Source organism: Oryzias latipes, chromosome 16 (genome assembly GCF_053564925.1).
Source record: "Oryzias latipes strain Hd-rR chromosome 16, Olatipes_Hd-rR_3.1".
NCBI lineage: Eukaryota > Metazoa > Chordata > Actinopteri > Beloniformes > Adrianichthyidae > Oryzias > Oryzias latipes.
The window spans coordinates 18,845,986-18,866,129 of record NC_136252.1 but is presented as its reverse complement, the minus strand read 5'-3'; the positions used below and the strand labels follow the sequence as shown (position 1 = coordinate 18,866,129).

General features: G+C 39.5%; 2 protein-coding genes across 4 annotated transcripts in view; one reads left to right on the top strand and one right to left on the bottom strand.

Moving 5' to 3' along the window:
• si:dkey-233k19.3 (dynein axonemal heavy chain 11) overlaps positions 1-2,291 on the top strand; it is a 39,042-nt gene extending 36,751 nt beyond the window's left edge. For both annotated transcript variants that reach the window (XM_023964142.2, XM_078932947.1), the window contains exon 82: positions 126-2,291. In XM_023964142.2, coding sequence (XP_023819910.2) covers positions 126-373 — 248 coding nt within the window. In that variant the 3' untranslated portion in view covers positions 374-2,291. The remainder of the gene's footprint in view (positions 1-125) is intronic.
• On the bottom strand, positions 2,096-18,982 carry rapgef5b (Rap guanine nucleotide exchange factor (GEF) 5b). Of its 2 annotated transcripts, XM_004078080.5 has the most exons (18): positions 18,557-18,982; positions 14,445-14,584; positions 13,716-13,816; positions 10,243-10,321; positions 9,978-10,122; positions 9,807-9,904; positions 7,845-7,875; positions 7,617-7,695; positions 7,071-7,220; positions 6,574-6,671; positions 5,568-5,690; positions 5,298-5,476; positions 4,906-4,996; positions 4,762-4,812; positions 4,505-4,592; positions 4,294-4,358; positions 4,142-4,196; positions 2,096-3,840 (listed from the first exon to the last, which is right to left on the bottom strand). In XM_004078080.5, the coding sequence occupies exons 1-18, from the start codon at positions 18,734-18,736 to the stop codon at positions 3,722-3,724; spliced, it is 1,872 nt and encodes a 623-aa protein (XP_004078128.2). In that variant the 5' UTR covers positions 18,737-18,982; the 3' UTR covers positions 2,096-3,721. The 2 variants fall into 2 exon arrangements, with proteins under 2 accessions (XP_004078128.2, XP_078789074.1); XM_078932948.1 differs by lacking the exons at positions 13,716-13,816; positions 14,445-14,584; positions 18,557-18,982 and adding an exon at positions 13,817-14,052.
• Between the last annotated feature and the right edge of the window lie 1,162 nt (positions 18,983-20,144).

Below are 20,144 nucleotides of genomic sequence, written 5' to 3'. Positions count from 1 at the left end.
TAGTCAGAAATAATAAACTAGGATTTCAGTTGTCTGAATGCATCTGTTTTTATTGTTACTCAGCATAGTTTTATGATGTTGACAAAATAGAGGGTTCTTCGTTTAAAGTGTCTTGTTCCTCTTAGGGGCCCGTTGGGACTCTGAGGCCGGTTCCATTTCTGAAGCAGTTTTAAGAGATCTAACACCAGCTATGCCAGTGCTGTACGTTAGAGCAGTGCCATCAGAGGAGCTGGATCTGAGGAACACCTTTAGGTGTCCAGTGTACCGCACTAAACAGCGAGGGTCCTCCTACGTGTCGGCCTTCCACCTCCGCACCAAACAGCCTGCAGCCAAGTGGGTTGTAGCTGGAGTTGCACTGCTGTTAATCGTGTGAGATCTAAGCACAGATGTGAACAGACTCTTTACTAGTAGCTATTGAGAACTTATTATGCTGTATTTTAGGATTTAAAAAACATAGCTTTAGTTTAGTTTAAATAGAGGTACTAACTGCCATAGTAAGCTAGTTGGTCAAATAATTTTTTATCTTCTTGTGACAGCCTTGTCATTGGATCATGTTATGACACCGTCATATGCCTCAACCAGCGTTGAACCTGTAGTATTTGTGTCCAACGCCGCTGCAGCTCTCCCTTGAGTGTGGCCGTGATTTGTTGGAAGCTTATGTCTCCATTTTGGACCATGTAATTCCAGATAGGGAGCATATTTTATTGGAAGGTCAGGATTAAAAAGGCTCTCTGCTCGCCCTCTGCTAACTGAATGATACACAATGCTGTCTGGAGGGATCCTGGAGCAAATTCCCAGGAGATGATGTGCATGGTTACTATTGACTTTTAAATGAGGTGCATTTGACATTGACCTTTTGTGCAGCTGAGGCAGAATACTAACAGACTAGTGTAATTCATTCAGCCGAGCCTTTAGGAAAACATCTATTCGAAGATAGTGATAGCTTTGTGTGAGAAAGCAACACGTTAGATAACCCATCCTCTATGTCTCCTTTCTGTTCTTAATCCAAATTTAAATGCGCTCAAGACAAAAATCTATCTGGTAAAAAAAATCTAAAATGCTATTTTTTCAAACACTTTTTGCTAGGTTGTTCCTTATTTCTGTTACAAATACATATTAAAAACTAGAAAAATAAAAATGTGCTTTTTGTTTTCTCTATGACTTAAAAGTCCACAGACAGACTGATACAGGTGCCATATTCATATTTAAACAAACGAAGGAGTGGCATAAAAACTAAAACACTTTGGGGTTTTTGGGGAGGTGGGAGAGCTCAAGTCAGCATTCTTTTCAAATAAAATTTCCCCCCAACACTAATAACTGCTTTTTGGCTCTTAATTCCTCCCCACATCCACTCTGGCTGCAGACAGCCGCCAGAAGATTGATTCTGTGCATTGTATCGCAGGAGGGGAAATGAAAAACGGGTCTTCCTGCAAATTCTCTTCATCTGCCTTCTCTTCCTCTCATTAGCACGCTGCAGCAGCTAGCCAGTCATTTTGTGTCAGAGAAATGATACAGTGTTTGGGAGGAAATGGTAGGGTACGGAGCTTGGCGCAGCAGGGGTCGTGCCACTGATAAGTCATTTTAAAGGCCAAGCAGGACACCTTGTTAAAGTCAGGAAGGGCATCTGTGTCACACCCACGTCTCACAGCAATAACATACAATACCATTTTGGGCATTTTTTTTTGTTAAAATTAAAGAGTAAAATAGGTAAAAAGAAACATGTTAAAAAGAAATTGTTTATTTTGCAGCAACATTCATTACATTGTTAGGAACTCCCAGACCTTGGTTTTAGATTATGTCAAGTAATGAAACAGTAAGTATGGAAAATATACTTACTAGTGGGTCTAACATTATTACTTTTTTAGTTTATATTTTAACCCCTTGACGCCTATTGATACAAATATGGATCAAACCACTTCTGCTCCAGATCTTCCTTAATTTAGCATCTACTTGGAATTAGATGAGAGCCAATAACTGGGAACAGATAAGAATTTATACACTTCATTTTACTTTGCAAAATTGAAATTAATATTTCAAAGAGAACCAGTGACCTACTTTAATATCCACTAAAACAACTTTTCCAATCAAGAGCCCATAGTGATAAAAAGTTTTATTTCTTGCACAGTCATGGTTTGACATGTTTTGACAAAAGTAATAAACAGAAAGTTGTACTTTATTGTATTGATAGAACAGATCAATGATTCTGAAATAAATGTTATTCAGAACTTTAATACATCTAAACATGTATATACACAGTATAAATAAAATCAACTGTACTCTGTTTTTCAAAATAAGAGGCTCCTTAGGAACTTTCTTTCTTATGACAAGAGGTTTAAAAATATAAAATACACAAGCAAAGGGGGCCGAAATGATCTCACTTCAGTGTCTACTTGAACTGCTTTAAATGATGCTGTCATTAGAAAGTTCACACATACAGAATCTGTACATTGTTATTTTACTGCACAAGAACAGAGGGTTTTACTTTTAAAGTCTTAAATTATATTTTAACCAGATTGAAGGTGCCTTAGCATGTGTTTTCCATTTCTTCTTTTTTCTTTTTCTTGTCCCTTTTTCTCTTGGTAACAAAAATAAAAACCTAAAGCCAAATTCTAAATAACTGAACAATACTGAGAGGTGAAAGTAAACATTTGGAGAATTATTGAACTAATTGTCCAGATTTTAAGTAAATGGAAGACATCAGGCTACAAATGTAAAATATACTAAAAATTAGCATTGTTTTCTTTGTAATTTCTTTATGTTTTTTTTTTATTGAGATTTCCAAATATGCAAATAAAAACCAGGAACCAATTGATAGCACAATCTAACATTAATTTTAGAGTTTAATGCAGGAAAATAATTATAAACCATAAACTGAGCCTGTTAAATTAAAATTATTGCAAAAACAGATGTTTATGTTGAAAAAATAGATGTTAGGTCTGCTTTTTATTTAAATAAGGACATATTGTATGTTGCAAATGTGCATTTGCATGGTTCTTCCTCACAGTTTTCATTGCAGTCTCTGCCTGATTAACACGGAATTGATTTGTGAGATAAAATATTTGGTGGTTAAGTTTAAAAAACAACTTTCATCCACTGGCGCCTATAAAAACAGAACTTTATAATGTTATTTATGTAAGCTGCTTCATGGTGTGCTGAAGACCAGTAATATTGCTAAATCAGGACTGGTTGAAATGCAGTTTTTTGGATTTGTGATGATTTTACACCATGGTTGTTCAATTTACCTGCAGGCAAACAGCTTTTATTGAATGTGCGTCACAGAGGAGTGGTCAGTCCATCAGTGCAGCTGAAAACCTGTGCCATCTGCAGGACTAGACATGAACAGCAGCAGTGCTCTGATGTAGACCATACTGATGAACGTCTGCAGCTCATGCCTTCTGCTGCTGCTGCAGTTTAAATGCTGGCACTGCAGCTCCACAGTAAGATGGTATTGGCTGAACGTGCTCTCAGCTGCCATGGATCAGCCCCACTGCTGCCCATGTATGCAAACATCTTTCACCGACACCCAAAGACGAGCCTTTTTTCTGCTTGTTTATGTGGTTGCTGACAGTCTCATGATTGAAAGTCTCCCTCCCGTGTTCAGCTGGGATTGTGCAGTTTGCCTGTGATTGCTGACTGAGTCCTGAGCTATCAAAAGGAGACAGTGATAAGTGGTTCCTTAGCAAATCAAAAGGAGTGGGAAGCGGAGGAGGAGCTGTTCCCCTTAAGCCCGAGGCTCCAGCCTGTGTGACAGCTCGAACAGAGTCTGCTGATTGTCAATGACGTGAAGGCAATCAATGTAGGCTCGCACCTCTGAGCTGCTCTTCTGTGTGATTCCATTTCCTGGAGAACCAGAAAAGAATTTTACCTCCAGAACATGACAGCAGCATTCACCACCCTTCCAGTTTGTTTTCCATTGTGGTTCAAATGAGTGAGTGGTCTGAGGTAGATAACAAAAGAGCTTTTTTTTCACTTTGCTTTTTCCACATTGAAATCAACTCTTTATCCTTTTTTGGTCAAACAATAACTGGAGCTTGTGAGGTTAACACCCAAAGAGGACTTTTTAAAATATGAATATTTTCGTTAACATGTTAAAAGTCTGATGTTTCCATTTTTAACGCAAAAAAAGGATTAAACTACTAACCCATGCGATCCTTCTGACATTGCCGGATGAGTCTCACCATGTCGGCTATCATGTGCTTAAAGTAAAGAGATTTCAAATTCAGCTCAACAGTTTCCTTTTTAGTTTTTACAGGAAAAAAAAAAACTAAAAATAATGTACCACAACAAACTCACCAGCTTTTCAAAGTTGACCATGTTGTTGTGAAATGTCCTGTTGCCTTCATGGATAAAAGTAATATCTAAAAGAATAAATCATTATTGTTTTATTATAATATTTAAGATAAAATAAATGCTATTGTTCTATCAGATGTTGTTAACAGAAATGTATATTTTTCTAGTTTGTTTGGAAACTGAAGGACATGAAATAATGAGATGATGAGCACACCTTTCAGAAGCAGAGGAAGGAAGGGGATCTTTGGCACCTTCATCTTCTTCAAGGACTCCCTGTAGGCTTTGTGGTTCAGTGAGGGATCCTGTAAAGAGATTTCTAGGGTAAGCGAATGGGGAAAAGACATGTGCACATTTGTGCATGTAGGCTGCAATGAAGCTGAATGTGGAAGATTTAGGTAACTCCAGATGTTTTAATCATTTGCAGGTTATTATCAGTATTACTTATATTAATTGTTCACTGTCCTAACTTACAGTGATAGCTTCCAGTTCTGAAAACAGCTTTTTGAATTTTCCAGGAACTTTCTGGAAAAAAAAAAAGTATTAAAATATGTTATTTTCTTGGAGACTTAAAGATGAAACATGGAAAATCCAGGGTTCTTGTAATAAAACTCCTACCTCCCATGTGTGACTAAGGCGACTAACAGCTGCAGCATTCAGTCCCATGAATATTGCAAAGAAGCAGTTGAGATTTCTTTGTGCTTTACAGCTGAAAAAGAAAGAAAAAGTTATTTTTTATTAAGATGGACAGTTTCTACACTTCCTTCACTTCTGTGTAGAAACTCAGCAACAGGAGCTCTGCTGTAAACGCATTCCCCCCCTGGGATAAATAAAATATATGTAATCTGATTCTGAAAAAAGAAAAGAAAATTTGACAGATGCAGTTTACTGTTTTGCCACCAGAGGGAGCCACAACCTCTGCATTCATTTGGCGGAATTTCAAACCCAGTGAATGATCAGTCAATGAATGTTTTATCACGCTGCCATAGAGTGTGAAGAACTCCACTAACTGAGATGCAATCTTGATGAACTTCTTGATGAGCTGGACCCTTTTGCAGAGCGTTGGGCACAGCAGCACCTCAGTCATCACCCACAGCTGGACCTCATTGCAGCGCTGCAGCAGCAGTTCCAATGCCATCGTGTAGGTACTGCAAACATGGCGGTTGAAGGTGAAATAGATCACCTCTTGCTGCAAAGGAACATCATTTCATCAGAATTTGCAAAGGCAGCAATGTTTAACAGGTTGTGTTGGGCTGACTATTTGAGTTTTAAGGTCAAACCTCATGCATCGAGTCAAAAATGGTCCAGTCAAGATCGGTGAGGGCAACAGCCACATCCCATGTGTTCAAACTCAGAACACGAGCTGTTCTCTGTTGAATCTCTGAGTTGTCCACAAATGGGTTCTGTAAAATGTCGGGACAGTTAAAACCTCTCACAGATGTTTGTTTCAACATCAAACACATGAAATTGTATGACATTAGATGACAAATAATTCCCTCAGGCATTGCAGCTAAGCTGTGAACATCATCCATGTTGCAAAAGTAAATCTGTGCACTAATATAACAACGCCTGCATTTTATCAGGTTTTGATGTAATGTATATTAAAGACATCTGTGCCCTTTCTAGGTAACAGTCAACAGATTATGACTGAAAATATTTTTGGGGGTATTTATGTTAAAAGACCAAGGACCAAGTCAATCACAGACCGGGTAGGTCTTGTTATTTCCATCTCCAGCTGTGTGTCTTTGAGGTAGTTTGCATAATTGCGTGTCTCATTATGCATTGTCTTTGGGGTTTCAGTGATTGTTATACGCTTTTAGTATTGATATTTTGGATAATTAATGAGATTTTTGCAACCGTTTGGGTAATTTAATGCCCATATGGCAATTTTGCATAGGATTTGGTTATTTTGTTGATTTGCCGCTCACTCTGGGCTCGATATAAGCTAGTTTATATCTTTTGATGGCTGTTCCTTTCATCCCATCTTTCAGAAGCATAGAGATTATTTTATTTCTTATATGTATAATGACTATATATTGCTTTTTTCTAAAATTTTTAATTTTGTTTTTTTATTATATTAATTCAATGCCTGCAAAATCTACTAAGTCAAATATTATAGACCTCCCTTCTGGAAAAACATGGGAAGGAGCAACGTATGTCAAAAACATTCCTCTTCATCTCACATTTAAAAAAAAGATTTCAGCAATGCCAGGTCCCCTCTAAATCCTTGCACCACTTTCAAGGTAACCTCACCATGAAAGTACCAAGCTGAGAAGAGATTCTCACCTGGACTTCACTGAGATCCTTCCTGCAAACATGCAGCCTCTCTACTGACCGAAAGGAAGCAGAGAAAACTCTTTCCTGCGGCTGCAGGAGGAGTCTGCCTGAGAGGGAGAAAACAAATCACAAGAAGCAGAATACCATTAAAAATCTGTCAGGTAGCAAGCGAACAGATATCACACGTTCGAGTTTAGAGCGTGCCAAGGTCTGCTCTGATAATACAAACCCAACAGATACTGACTTTTTACAACTGCTTTTTATCGCTGTTTATGAAAGCACAGACATTCATATAAACGCATCTGTAGCATTAGGGAAAAGATAAACCTTTTTGCAAACAAATCTTTAATATGTTTTAACCTTTTCTTTTGTGCTATACATTATGTAAAACATGCACTATAATGTTTATCAGCGTCTGTTTATAAAGTTCTGACGTCAGATGTTTTGCATCAGTTGGTGACTTCTTTGTTTTCTAGTCCCGCTGGTCAGTTAATCATGATTTTTACCTCCAGTACATGTTATTGCAACCAGTAGTAGTTCCCCTTGAGAAACACCCATCCGCTCTGCCACTGCCTGCAAAAGCTCCTGGACCACCACCTCAGAGTGGACCCTCATGCTCAGGTACGAGTCCATGGTGACATACACATGACACAACACTGGAAAGAAAAAAAAAGAGCCTATTCTTTAAAGTCAATTCACAAAATGCATCTAATAAAAAGCAAGGTGTGAAACCCTGGGTTCCTGCATGTTTCAAAGTTTCTACTTCGAGTTGTGACACTAAAATGCTGGCCTTTCATCTCCACACTGTCACATATGAAACAAAAATTGTAACTATTTCTTAATGATGACTTGAATACATTCAAATGAGACAAGGGAATAAATGTGGCTTTAAATAACAAAGACAAGTAAAACAGGAACCTGCTTTGTGAAGTGTCTGTCATTTCCTGGGAAAGCCCTTACTGTTTGCCTGTTCAGACTAACTGGCTGGTCTGAGTTTGGGAACGACGTACGATGGGAGGAATGTGAGAAGAATGTCAGGTTCTATGTCTCACCTTCCTTAGTCTCCCTCTGCGAGCCCCTGGACTGCGGCACGTTCTCTTTCCAGCTCAATTGGTGGAAAAGCGCTTTGCTCTGAAAGAAGGGAAGTGCAGACATTCTGCCTGATGTCATTTTCACACAGAACAATGGCTTTCTGAGGAGACGTGAGCATTAGAGCCCAGTCAGCTCGGCTGTGTGAAGTTCTTTTCGTGCTCTTCAGAGAGAACAAAAGATGTTCATACCTTTCTGTGAGGAGAATCTTCATCCCCTGTACTGCAACAGAGAGAGAAAAAAGAGATGAAGAGTCTGTCCTGATAATAACTGTTCCTGTTGTATACTCAGGTTAACAAGATCATAGAATTTATACTATATAAGTGTTCTCCTCTGTTGTGTTCAGTCCATTACTGATGCTCGGTGTGAAGAAGAGATTATGGGGCTCAGTAGATTTTAGTCCGTTCTACATGATCCCTTCATTTAATCAGCCTATTCTCATTGGTTAGTCTTGTCTAACGTGATAGATAGCCTTCTGTCCATTATCATCCCTCAGCTTTTACTGGGCTCTGCATCACAAAAGGCATGTTGGCACAAAGCCTGCCCTGAGGGATCCCCTCCCAGAGGCGAGCAGCGACCGCTCTCTAATAAAGGCTGATTCCTTCTGTCATGTCTGAAAAAAGCCGAATCACGGCAGAACATCAGTGAGCTCAGTGAGATTTGTGATGCCACACGATGATGTACGGCGCAAGAAATAAACAGCTTTTGTTTGCACTGTGAGAGCTCACAGTCATGTGACTCCCTCGTCCCTCCTCACAAAGGCCAGATGGAAACTGATGGGAGGCTTGTGTCAGGAGAAGAAAAAAATAATGACACCTTTTCACTTGGCTGCAGATCACCACCAAGCAGTCAAGCTTGTCCTCCTCTGAAGACTGATTGTGAAAGGCCCATAAATGCAGGACTGTGTCAGGAACACCCACATGTGCAATCCGCAGGTCTAATGGAGTGGATGCTGTGGATTTCCCTTATTGGATATAAAAAGAACGAGTCAGGTGGAAGCAGCAGGGTTTGGCTGCATAATCTGGTCCCTAATGGGTGGAGGGTTAAACTATCCACAGGGGAGAAACTCCCGTTTGAAGACTGAGGAAGAGAAAGGAGGGAGAAGGATGTGGTGTTGTGTCTGGTGCCAAAAGGATTGTTCACTTTTATGCCATTCGGTTTCCTCATTATATGTGTAATTTTATATTTAACATGACAATTTACAAAATAATTAAGATAAAAAAAAAGTCAACAGCTTTGTTCTGACAAGAATGACAAAACAATAAATGCATGTTTTCTGTACATCCTTTAGGGCAGACAGCCTGCTACCTGTACAGACCACATACATATATGCCTGAAACTGCTCAAATTTTCATGGAAAATAGTTCAGAAGCTGCAAATACACTTTATGGATCTCAAAATTAGTGGTTATCGTATCCGTGTATGAATTCTGTCAAAACTGCTATGACTCTGCTGTTGAATCTTAGTCTGCCTCTGTCTTTTCCTAGAAAATGTAGGATTTTTTGCAAACTAGAGTTCAAACAACAAGCCCTCCTTTTCCTCATTACTTCTGGCTTTTAAGCTCACAGATGCAGCTCCTGTTTCTATATCCTGAGGTGGTGTTCTTTATGTGTTGTTGGGTAATTCTAGTGACAGGCAAGTATGTACTTTATGAAAGATATTTGCTGACACTGCAGACTCTTTCCTTAATAGACTTTAAACTAGTATAAAAACCTCTATTACTACACAACAATGAGAGACAGAAAATATATATTGTAAAATGTTTGATGTTTTTTGTGTTTTTGCAGCATTCACTGAATATTGTTACATTGTCTTCTAAAGAGAGTAAAAAGCAGTAGATGCAAACTAATGGAAAGAACACAAGTTCCTTCTTCTATTTTTTTTTCTTTTTGTTTTGGAGATTCCAGATAAAGAGCTTGGTTATGTTCATGATCTTGAGTGTTACACCCCAGAACACAACCCATTCGCTTCAGTTTCTGAATGAATTCATTCATAAGAATATGAAAAAAGAAGCTGTTAGAATGGACCCTCTGTCTTTATATTCAGATATGTCCAACACTCTGAGCTCTTCTTTTTTGGCCACACCATGAGAAGTTCAGTTTCTCGGATGTTCTGGGAATTACTGATGAAAAAGTAACAGCATGGTCACTCACTGTCTGCGATGCAACTGGTAGAGTTTCTGCAGCTCGCCCATCTCCTTCTCAAGGGTAGGATGCTCATAGAGATCATTCAGCACATACCGATATAAAGTCTGAAAGTAGGAGGTTGTTTTTTATTACTCAGAGCCACATCTATCTTTTATATTCATCTGCAGTATCTCCTACCTTCAAGAAGAGTTTGACATGCTGGTCTTCCCTCAGGAAGTCTTTGCAGCGAGACATCCAATGAGACACCAGATGCAGGACTTTTTGCTTTCTCTCCAGAGCCTCCTTCGGCTCCTCCATTCCTCTGTGTCGTTTGGTGTAATAGGTGGCGTTTGGTTAAGGCTTAGATTTGCTTATATCACACGATCAGGACTTAATGATTAAAACATTACAATTTTCTTTGTGTGAATGTAATTTTAAAATATTGCCGCAGTGTTGAGGATATTGTCCTAGCAGGGCTTGACATAAATCACTGGTTGACATGAAAACCGGGTAGGTGAGCAGAAAGTCATCCAGAAGTTTATCTGCAAACACACAAACATACATACAGCATAAAACTTCAACCTCATAGAAATTAAGACCCGAAAATGAGGAGGATAAACAAGCCTAATGAATGCAGCAGCACAGCGAAGGGCCGAAAACAACACTGACATGGACAGCTGCATGAATAATGTGGGGAGCTGCACAAACAGCAGGGCTTAACTTTTAATTTAAATTGCCTCTGCTTTCTTCCTGTTCCAATTTAATAATGTAAGCAGCAGAGCTCATTTGTTACTGTCAGATATCTTTTACAAAAAAAACAAAAAAAAAACAGCCTTTGGATCTGCTTTGCTCAAGGAAGTTGAAACAAGCTTTTACTGGCATTATCTTCACTCTCACACATTGGCCTGTGCAGGCTGCATCTGTGGAGATAAGCCAATAATCTTGATGTGTCAGGTGACTCTCTCTGTGACCTCTGATAAAGTGTGTTTGCAATGTTACTAATACACACAAAGGAGCAATCAAAAACAACTTAGCCAGCCACATAATGTGGTTAGGAGGTAGATCTGCTGTTTTTCCTTAAGGTTCATTCCCACATTAAAGTAGAGAAGTTCAACTGACCCACTTAGATTAAAAAGGCAGGCATTGTGTTTTTGTTTCCATTTCCATCTCATGATGGAGGACATACAGTACAGACCAAAAGTTTGGATACAAACTTTTGGTCTGCACTGTATATAAAGAAAATTAGGATTAAACTTACATTTCTGAGTATTTCTTTATTCAAATAACGGTGAATCAGGAGCAAACAGTTTTCCTCGTCTGAGCTGGCATCTGGCTCAAAACTGTACGACTGGATAGCTCTGATATTGCTCACTATTTTTGTTGCACCAGTAATGTTGGGACTGCAAGGAGCTGTAAGCTAGCGGGACAGACTGTCAACAAAAAGATGATGAGAAATGGAGCCAGTCTTACTCTGTGCCAACAGTCCTGCCCATATCTCAGAGGTGCATTTCTGATGAACGACTTACCTACTGAAACGATGTCCTAGAAATTGACACAGGTTTTTTGATTTTGTCTAAAAACAGCATATTCATAATTAGAAGAACACTAGGAATGTTTTTTTTAAATGGATAAAAAGATAGTCAGAGTGGGACTTTAGGAAATTCGATCACCAAAATCCTTAACACTTTGATGCCTGAATTAATTTCCCGCAATGAAAAAAGCACATACACCAATGTTTTTGCTTTCGTGTAGATGCTAAATGTAGGTCATTTTGGACCCAAAGTGATTTGATGCATATTTGCATCAATAGGCATCAATTAACTTAAGGCAGTCTGTTACTTCAACTGCAAAACTTTAAAAGACCAATTGGAAATTCATACAAAAGGAAATATAAAGAACGATAAAGTAGAAGAATCCCCAGCCTCCCCCCAGTGGAGTCCAGCCTAAAGATGCTTTCATCTGAGCCCTTCTCATCCACTGATCTCATTACAGCCAATTCCTTCTTTAAGTGTGTCCCACACCCATGGTAGTAAATTCTTCTCTTTCATTTCATGCCGTGTTCTACTTGGGGCCCTTGTCTGGTCCTTTGGCCCGCAGGACTCCCTGACATCATTATGTTAATCCGTGCAAAGCAGCTGAGGATTCATCACTCCCTGCTTATGAGAGTCCTCTCACTTCAACATATTTAGCCTTCATAAAGAAAACATGAATACTAAACCAAATAAAAAAAGGAAAACTTCTTCGATACGCACACATTCATGGACGCGTTCCTTTGAACTGAAAAGAAAAAAAGCTTTTCTCCATTTTAGCGACACTGCAGAATTGATTAACTCGTCTAACTCGCAGGTGAACTAAGAGATCCGTCATCCTGCTGATCTCGTCTCGTATTGATCAACAAAGCTCTAGAGATAATTGCACTGCTGATGAATTGGTCAGGAATTTCCCCCCTATTCACATAACTAGATCTTTTTTTGTTTTTTTTCTGCAGGTGTGCATCACATGTCTAAGCGGTGCAGAAAGGAAATTTTCCTCAACATTTTATCATTAGCAAAAACAAATGATTAAATCTGTTCATTCCAGTTGACTTAGAGAATTGTCCAAAGGAGAAATCATTCATCATTATTGGCTTTGCAGGAACAAACGCCAGAAACCATCAGACATCTGTCCACAGTCTCCAACGTACAAAAATGCTTCCATGTGCAGGAGGAGAGCAGGAGCATCACTACTCTCAAAGCTGGACAGCTCAGGACTTAAGACAGCAAGTGCAGCAATAATGAGGAAACACATCAATAATGTGTTGCAAAAGTTTCTTGTTGCTGCAGTTTTTTAAGCTATCCCTCAGAGAAATCGATGTCAGCTGTGTGGGGTTTTTTTTGTTTGTTTTTTTAGAAAAACATCAAAGTCTTGGTTTTCCTCCAGCTATCATCTCCTGCTGAGCACAACTTCCAAGGACAAGCTTCTCAGCAGTAGTGTAGCACTAACACAAACTGTGCTCAGAGCCAGCAGGAGTCAGACTACTAAACATCACCGAGTGCAGTTCAATGAATGTTTAGGACTCCCCAGATCTGTGCCTCTTTGACCCTGAGATCACACGGCATCATGCTCTGTGTGACGGCTCTCCAAAGAGGACTCCCTTTGGTCTGCTCACAACAAGATGCTCTCACGGTAAATAATTCATCAACAACACACTGCTCTGTTGTTCTTAGAGAGCATCGGCTTTAACTAAAAACTTAAATGCAGATGACATTCATATAACGTTGTGCAGAAAACAATTCCATCTTCATGATGTGTCAGCTAATGAGAAATCCCCCATTGCCTTCATTGTTTCTGCTTTCTCTGAATGTCCTGCAGCTCAGTCGCCACCCAAAGCTGTGTTTCCAGTTTTAGTTAGCAACAGAGGGTCTCCTCTGCCTTGGCAACAGTGTCATATTATCATGTACCTGCTGGGATGAGAGGAAATGTGTTGATTTGTGGTTGCTGTGAGGCTAGAGTGCTTGTTGTGCACTATGTCACGGCTTAACACGAAAGATATGAGCAAAGTTTATCTCTGTCACAAGTTTTAACCCTTTCAGTTCTTGGAATATTTTCTTGAGATCAAATGAAAATGGGGAGCTGCTCTTTAGCTAAATGGACCAACACCCAAGCTGTGACAAAAAACAGCAGTTCTGACACTAAAACATATGACAGTTTGTGGGCTTAAACAAGCTGAAACTCATCAGAATCTGTAAGAACCACTCTAGCAATTATAGCACATGATTAACCCAGTGATGTCCCCCCCAGGGTGCTGACACCACTAGACAGTGAAGGCAGTTTTTCCCCTGTATTTCTACTTAAGAAAATAAGAGTCAGGTTTTATAATTGCTTTCTAAAGGGCATTTAAAAATGTTGTTACACAAAAAATCACACAAAAAAGAGATTTTAAAGTTGGATGCTGACCTGACTCTTTGCCCTGTGTTGTCCCGCAGTCATCATCCAGTGTCATGTCACTTAGCAGATGCTCCAGGATCTTCTCAGGGGTCCCTGACACCACCACGTACCTGTCAGAGACAGCAGAGTCAGCAGACGAGTCCTCCTCAATAGACGACATCGAGCGACTGCAGCTCCACTCTTCCTCTCCCTCTGCCCCTTCATCGTCTATGTAGCGAAAGTAGGGGACATCAAAAGTGGGCATCGTCAGCGGCTCTGCCCGACTTGTGCTCTCCGTGCTGCTCTCCTCTGAGCCCTCCTCATCCTCGTCCTCCTCCTGCTTTACCAAAGCAGCAAGCAGCAGCAGCCTGCCATCCTGCAGGTTCAGGGGCTGCGGATGAGATCCCATCTTCCCAGAGTTCCTGTGCCCTCTCAGCAGCCGTGGTTATTGCAGCATGACCCCTTTAGACATCCACACACAGCGATGGGTATTCCTCAAGCACTCTGAAGTCTCCCAGATTGTGCCCAATCAAAAGACGAAAGCCTCTGATGTGGCTGAATGGATGGAGTGCCTCACAATGTCATTCTGCTGACGTCTATGTATTTGATCAGTTCATTTTAAGTGCCAGGTGCTGTGATGTAAGCATGCCTGAGTGAAGCTGCACAGACAGAAGAATGATGTGAAAATGAGTGCAGGAGAGAGAAACTGAGAGAAAGAGGGAGGGTGGCCAGGAAGGGAGGGGGAGCGGAGAGGCTTACCTCCTGTTCCTCGCCTCCTCTTTCCCTCCTCCCCTTGCCAGTGCGGTGAGGGCTGGCTGCTCTGACGACACTCTCTGGAGAATGAGCACATCGCGGCCGCTCTCCCTGAGACAGAAGCGGACTGCCTCGTCACTCTGAGGCTGAAAAGAGAAAGGGAGGGCTTCATCACCAAGGAGATTCCCTTCAGTTTTTCCCCTCATCTCACATAAATCACCACAGATTTCCATCATAATACTCTGACAGGAACAGCACTGTAACTGAAAGAGAATTTCCATACATCATTGTTTAGTCTTTATCACAGGAACCCATTCAGGGATTAACACAAATGACTCACACACTGATTTATGCACACAGAGCCAATTAAATTATGGGGGTTGTCTAGAGGGGCTCAGTGTTTAAGTTACATTGTGCATATTAACAATTGTTTGTGTTGCTGAAACCTCCAGTTTACATTATGTGACCTTGTTATGCAGCAAATGACAGACTAAGATAGACTGCGTTTAATGAGGTTTACTTCTTTTGGACGTCCCACTTAAAATTTACTGTTTAAGATACTTTATCAGCTAATTATTTTTTAAGGTGGTGTGCTGCATAAAAGTTGTCTTATTTCTCTTGAATAAAACACTCAAAAAATGTAGTTTTTTAAAATAAAATAATATGTTTCCTTATTTTCTTACAAAGTGAATAGCTCATAATCAGCTTCATTTGCCAAATATGTGTGCACAAACAAGGAATTTGGATTCAACGTTTTATGCCCTTATGTGAGAGGACAAAGCAAACAACGGGTAAGCATAAGTAGTTGTAAAGTCATAAAAAACAAAATAAAAAATAAAGACATTTACAAAATTCAAAGCTCAGGGATAACGTGGGCTCTCTCCCAAGTCTTGTAAAATATTGAACCATTTTTGATGGCCCTTCAGATGTTTTCGCAAAAAACCCTTCATTACATATGAGGTTATGTGACCCAATCTGCAAAAACGTTAGATCACTAAAATGTGAATAAAAAACTCATAAAGGAGATAAAGTCCTGGATTTGTACATAGCAACCTACCTAATAAATGACAAATGGTGTGGGGTTCAGTAGTTTGTCCAGACCCACTTTGGTGCAAGAGTAAGCTACAACTGAACCTGCAACCTTTGGATCAGGAGTAGGATGCTCTATCCTTGCACTATGACCCTTCGTCAGATACAGTATATAGCCTACAGCGCCCACATGATTTTGTATTGTGTTAAAATGGAGAAACTATAGGCTATTGAGGTATGTATGCTGAATCATAAATAAGTTGCATTAAAATAATTGTATGCAGCGGAAAATTGAAGCAAGCTTCTAGCTTTCCTAACGTTTGATGCCAGGAAAATTGTTTTGCATAGTGGAAAATATGTCAATCTTTATTCACAATGATAAAGATTTAAACTTGTAAGCATTTATGCAAACCAGTTCTCCTCTTTGTGATCTCTACATCCAGCCTCCACCTTTTTTTTTTTTGGTGGAAAACGTCTATTTATAAAAACAATATTCCAACATCCTTAAATCCTCCCCATTCCCTTAATGTTTCCACTAGCACCCAAATCTCAATGCCCTCATTTTAACAGCCTCCAGGCTTTAAAAAGTTTATATTTCAAACAACAAAGATTGTGGTAGTTACTGAAGCGTAATGATTCCTGATAGCTGCTTGACAACTGAGAAACCAGATCAGATATATTGCTCTTGATGAGAAACTCCCAAATTGCAGACTCATCGTGCTTCATTTCCCTCCTTCACCCCTGCTCACTACCCCAGCCATCAATCACTGCAACACAAGCCTCTGTTCATGCAATTAGTGGGGCAGACAAGCTGGAAGTGGCTGCAGTTTGCTGCTCTAATTGCCTTTTTTGGAGAGACACATGGCTTCCTTGGGTTAAGCACTTCCTGGGATATTGACACTTACCAAATATTGACAAACATGGTTCATGGATGCAGGAAAAATGAGGCCTTTGCCCATCAGTTAACACTCAAAATTGCTAAAAATGACACAACACTTCACTATCTGGGCCTTAATGACTCCAATAATTCTATAAACACATCATGAGGGCAGATTCAAAAATGGTAAGAGTGAAAAATTACACATATTTCAATCTAATCAAGGGATGGTAGGTCCCAAAAACACACGCATCTAGAGAATAATTGCTTTCATAAAACAACAGTAGTGAAATAGTGTGTTGACCATTGTTTTGACTTTTTTTCTATCTTTTACATAACTTGTAGCGTGGCAAAAATGTGGAAACATTTCCAGAGGGGTAAGGCTGAACTGATTCCTATCCTGTTTCTTGGAACAACAGAGCACACGGATGGCTCTACTGACCTATGATATCTACACATGACGCGCGCTGGGCGCGTATAGCTTTGTCACAAGAGTCTCCAGTTTTTGTCTCACGACACATGACAGCCAGCTGTCCTCTCATCCTCAGTATGAATAATTAATCCTGGCACAGATTCTCATGGGTACTGCTCCAAGAACAGAGAGCCCTACTCATCCCATTTACACATCTGAGAAAAGAAAGAAAGAAAAGAATTGAACACCCTTTCTTGAATAGATAATGCTGTTGAAATAATGAAAAAAATAATATATTCAAAAGAGTGAAGAAAATTTAATTTCTTAGAAAAAAAAACCATTGAATGTTGGATTGTCTTCTATGAAAAGGTCTTTAACACCAAAGAGGTGTGTAAAAAATTTTTTTCCATAAGTTATATTAATTGTGATACTTTTAGCATTGACTAAAAATAAAATTGTTTGATTTTATTGTTTTTTGCATATTATTTTAAACAAAAAATTAAAAAATAGTCTACTATCCCTCTAAAAATCCTCTCCCGTCTTTAAACATGAAATGATATACATAACATTAATGATGGTTTTGCACCAGAATCTCTCACTTACACCCACTAACATACAGTCTGCAGTACATTAAGCAGCCTGGATTTAAGTGATTCCTAAGCTTTTTGATGACTGAACCATTTGTGCGAGTCACATGACAGACAGGGTGGAATCATTATGGCTTCACTTTAAACCTTTTCAGGTTGAGAGGCATAACAAGAGTAATCTCACATAATACCAATATTTTGAGATTAATGTCAAGGACCCATGAAGTCAACTTATCTGTCCATTATCGGTGAGATTTCCAGCATATCTGTGCATCTATTTTTTCCACCTCACTAACACAAAACACTGAGCTCATGGATTCCATTGTACTTAGATTGAAAACATTTATAATTAGAAATGTGGTTTACTTTATAAAGCAATAACATGTATAACTGCACACTCATTAGTAATGAGTGGACAAACGACTACCTTGTCATAAATAAAAGGTCAGACATCCAACAGATGAGAACCCACCCTAAGACCACACAATGTATTGGCACGGTGGTCTAGTCTTCTACGTCATCTCTTCCTACAATTGTTTCATAGTTCAGCTCACAAACACAGCTGGCAGGAAGGGACAGGCTGAACCCGCCTCAATGTCAACCAATCGGGCGGCTCCGGATTAGCTAAATGGTAGCTGACGCAATACTTCAAAAAAAAAAAAGTACAGGTTGAAAGAATTGCGTACTGAGTGGGATGACACGTTTTGAAATGGCTGTTTCCAGGAATGGTGCTCCGAAATATCAAATCCGAAACCAAAGGTGCTGCCACATCGCAAAAACAAAAGTGAAGTCTAAAACTAGAAGAAAATTCCCAGAAGACTCAAAGAAATTATTTTACTTCTATTCTTCATTCATTCTGAGACCTACTACACATTTGGTATATACTTCAAAAACTGGCCGCCTACATATAAGTCAAAATACCTTAAAATTGGAAACATTTTCTTTAAATAAGCAAATAAATAAATAAATAAATAACAATCTGCCAATGGGGTAAAAAAATGTACTCACTTTTTATTTTAGGGAAACAATTCTAGCCACTAAGATGTTTTCTTAAACTAAGATTATTTTGCTACTGAAAAATGCATTTTTCTTGGAAGACAAAAACTGAGGGGAAAACAAATTCTAAAGATTCAGTTTTTGCAGTGCACGTTTTTTACTTTGTGTCTTTTATACAATTTTTTGGCATGCATCCTACAAGCCTTTTGCAACCTACCTCACTTGCCTTCTCTGGGCTCTTGCTATGATTTTGCAAGAATCGGCAGCCGTCCTTTGCCAGCCTCTGGACCATCTCTAGTCTGGACAGATCCTCCTTGTCATGCAAGTTGCACTTATTCCCCTGATGCAGTGCAGGGGGCACAGAAAACACATATTTCAGGCCACAGTCCCACGACATTTTTCTCCAAAAACACAGATGACTTGACACAAAGAGCAAACAGAAAGTCCAACAGTTTGCATTAAGTGTAGACTTTTCTTGCCATGTGCAATCCAGATCAGAAAGTTTTTCTTCACTTAAGTAAAAGTAAATTCAAGTTTTTCTCCATCAAGTTCTCAGACCACATCAGCTGGGGTCCAGGTATCTCCTTGTGTGGTTAGCTGTAACGAAACTGAGTGGCAGCGTCCCTCTCAGTCTCCCTTTAGTGTCTTTTACCACAAGGGAGGGGAGTGAGCTAGAAACACTGTGAGACCAGGAAACATCTGTTGAGCCAAACAGACCCAAAAAGGAAGTTTCAGAGTGCTGAAAGGAGGAGAGAGTCAGAATTCAGGGATCGGCAGGGTACTGGAAGGTCAAACTTTTATTAGGGTGGAGATTTGTAACATGGCAGATGATATGAGAGGAAAACAAAACTCAATTGTTACCTTTTTTGAAATAATAAAATACGTGCACATACATGAATACACAGCTTGGAGGCTGCTTTTTTAAGCTGGAGTCTTTTGTGCTCCCCTAGAATTTTCTACCTGTTAAAAGTCTATAAAGTTGCGTTCACACCTCCATTGGTAATTTGCATTCAGGCTTTCAATGAAAAGTTTACGCGAATGGTGCTAAATATGCGTTTCGGGCTTCTGCGTTCAAAACTTTCACATTCACGGTCAGCTGCGCAAGTTTACATGACTGTTTTTGGGCTCCATCTACAAAACACCATTGAACGTATTTTAAAAGTTAAACCAGGTTATACTTGACCAATCAGGGACTTGATTGGATTTGGTAGGGACGTCCGGATGTCTCTTTGAATTCACTGAAGTGCCAACCGTTTGAACATTGATCACGTAGGAGAAATTAAAAACTGTGGTTTGTGTTAAAGAACGCTACATCACATGCCCGGTGTATCCATACCTATACATGTGTAGAACAAGCCCCAGTCTTCATCCCAATGATGGGTAGTTTGGTTATGGGATGTATGAAAAGTTTAACTTTTGTGGAGGAGCAGAAAGATTTAAACACACATGATCACTTTTGTTTTAGCTCAATGGTGGTTTAAAAAAGTCATGTAAGAAAAAAATTTATAAATTTAATTAAATCGGAGTTTGTATGAAACTGCTACAAAGACCCAGAACAATCAAACTGAGACGTGTGAAACAAGATAACAAATGAAAAAAGGCCGGAAGGTACGGTACACTCTCAGGAGACCCTTTATGATAAGAACAGCAAACACTGAGTTAACCACTCTGGTTTAGTCCATCCATTAGCAGCTTGTTCATGAGAACAGCTAGCCATTCAAAAAGGGCAGTTAGCTTCTTTATCCTGTAGTTAAAGATCTTATCAGTTTGTGGCGCAATCCAGCCCCCCCCATGCCTGAGACTCT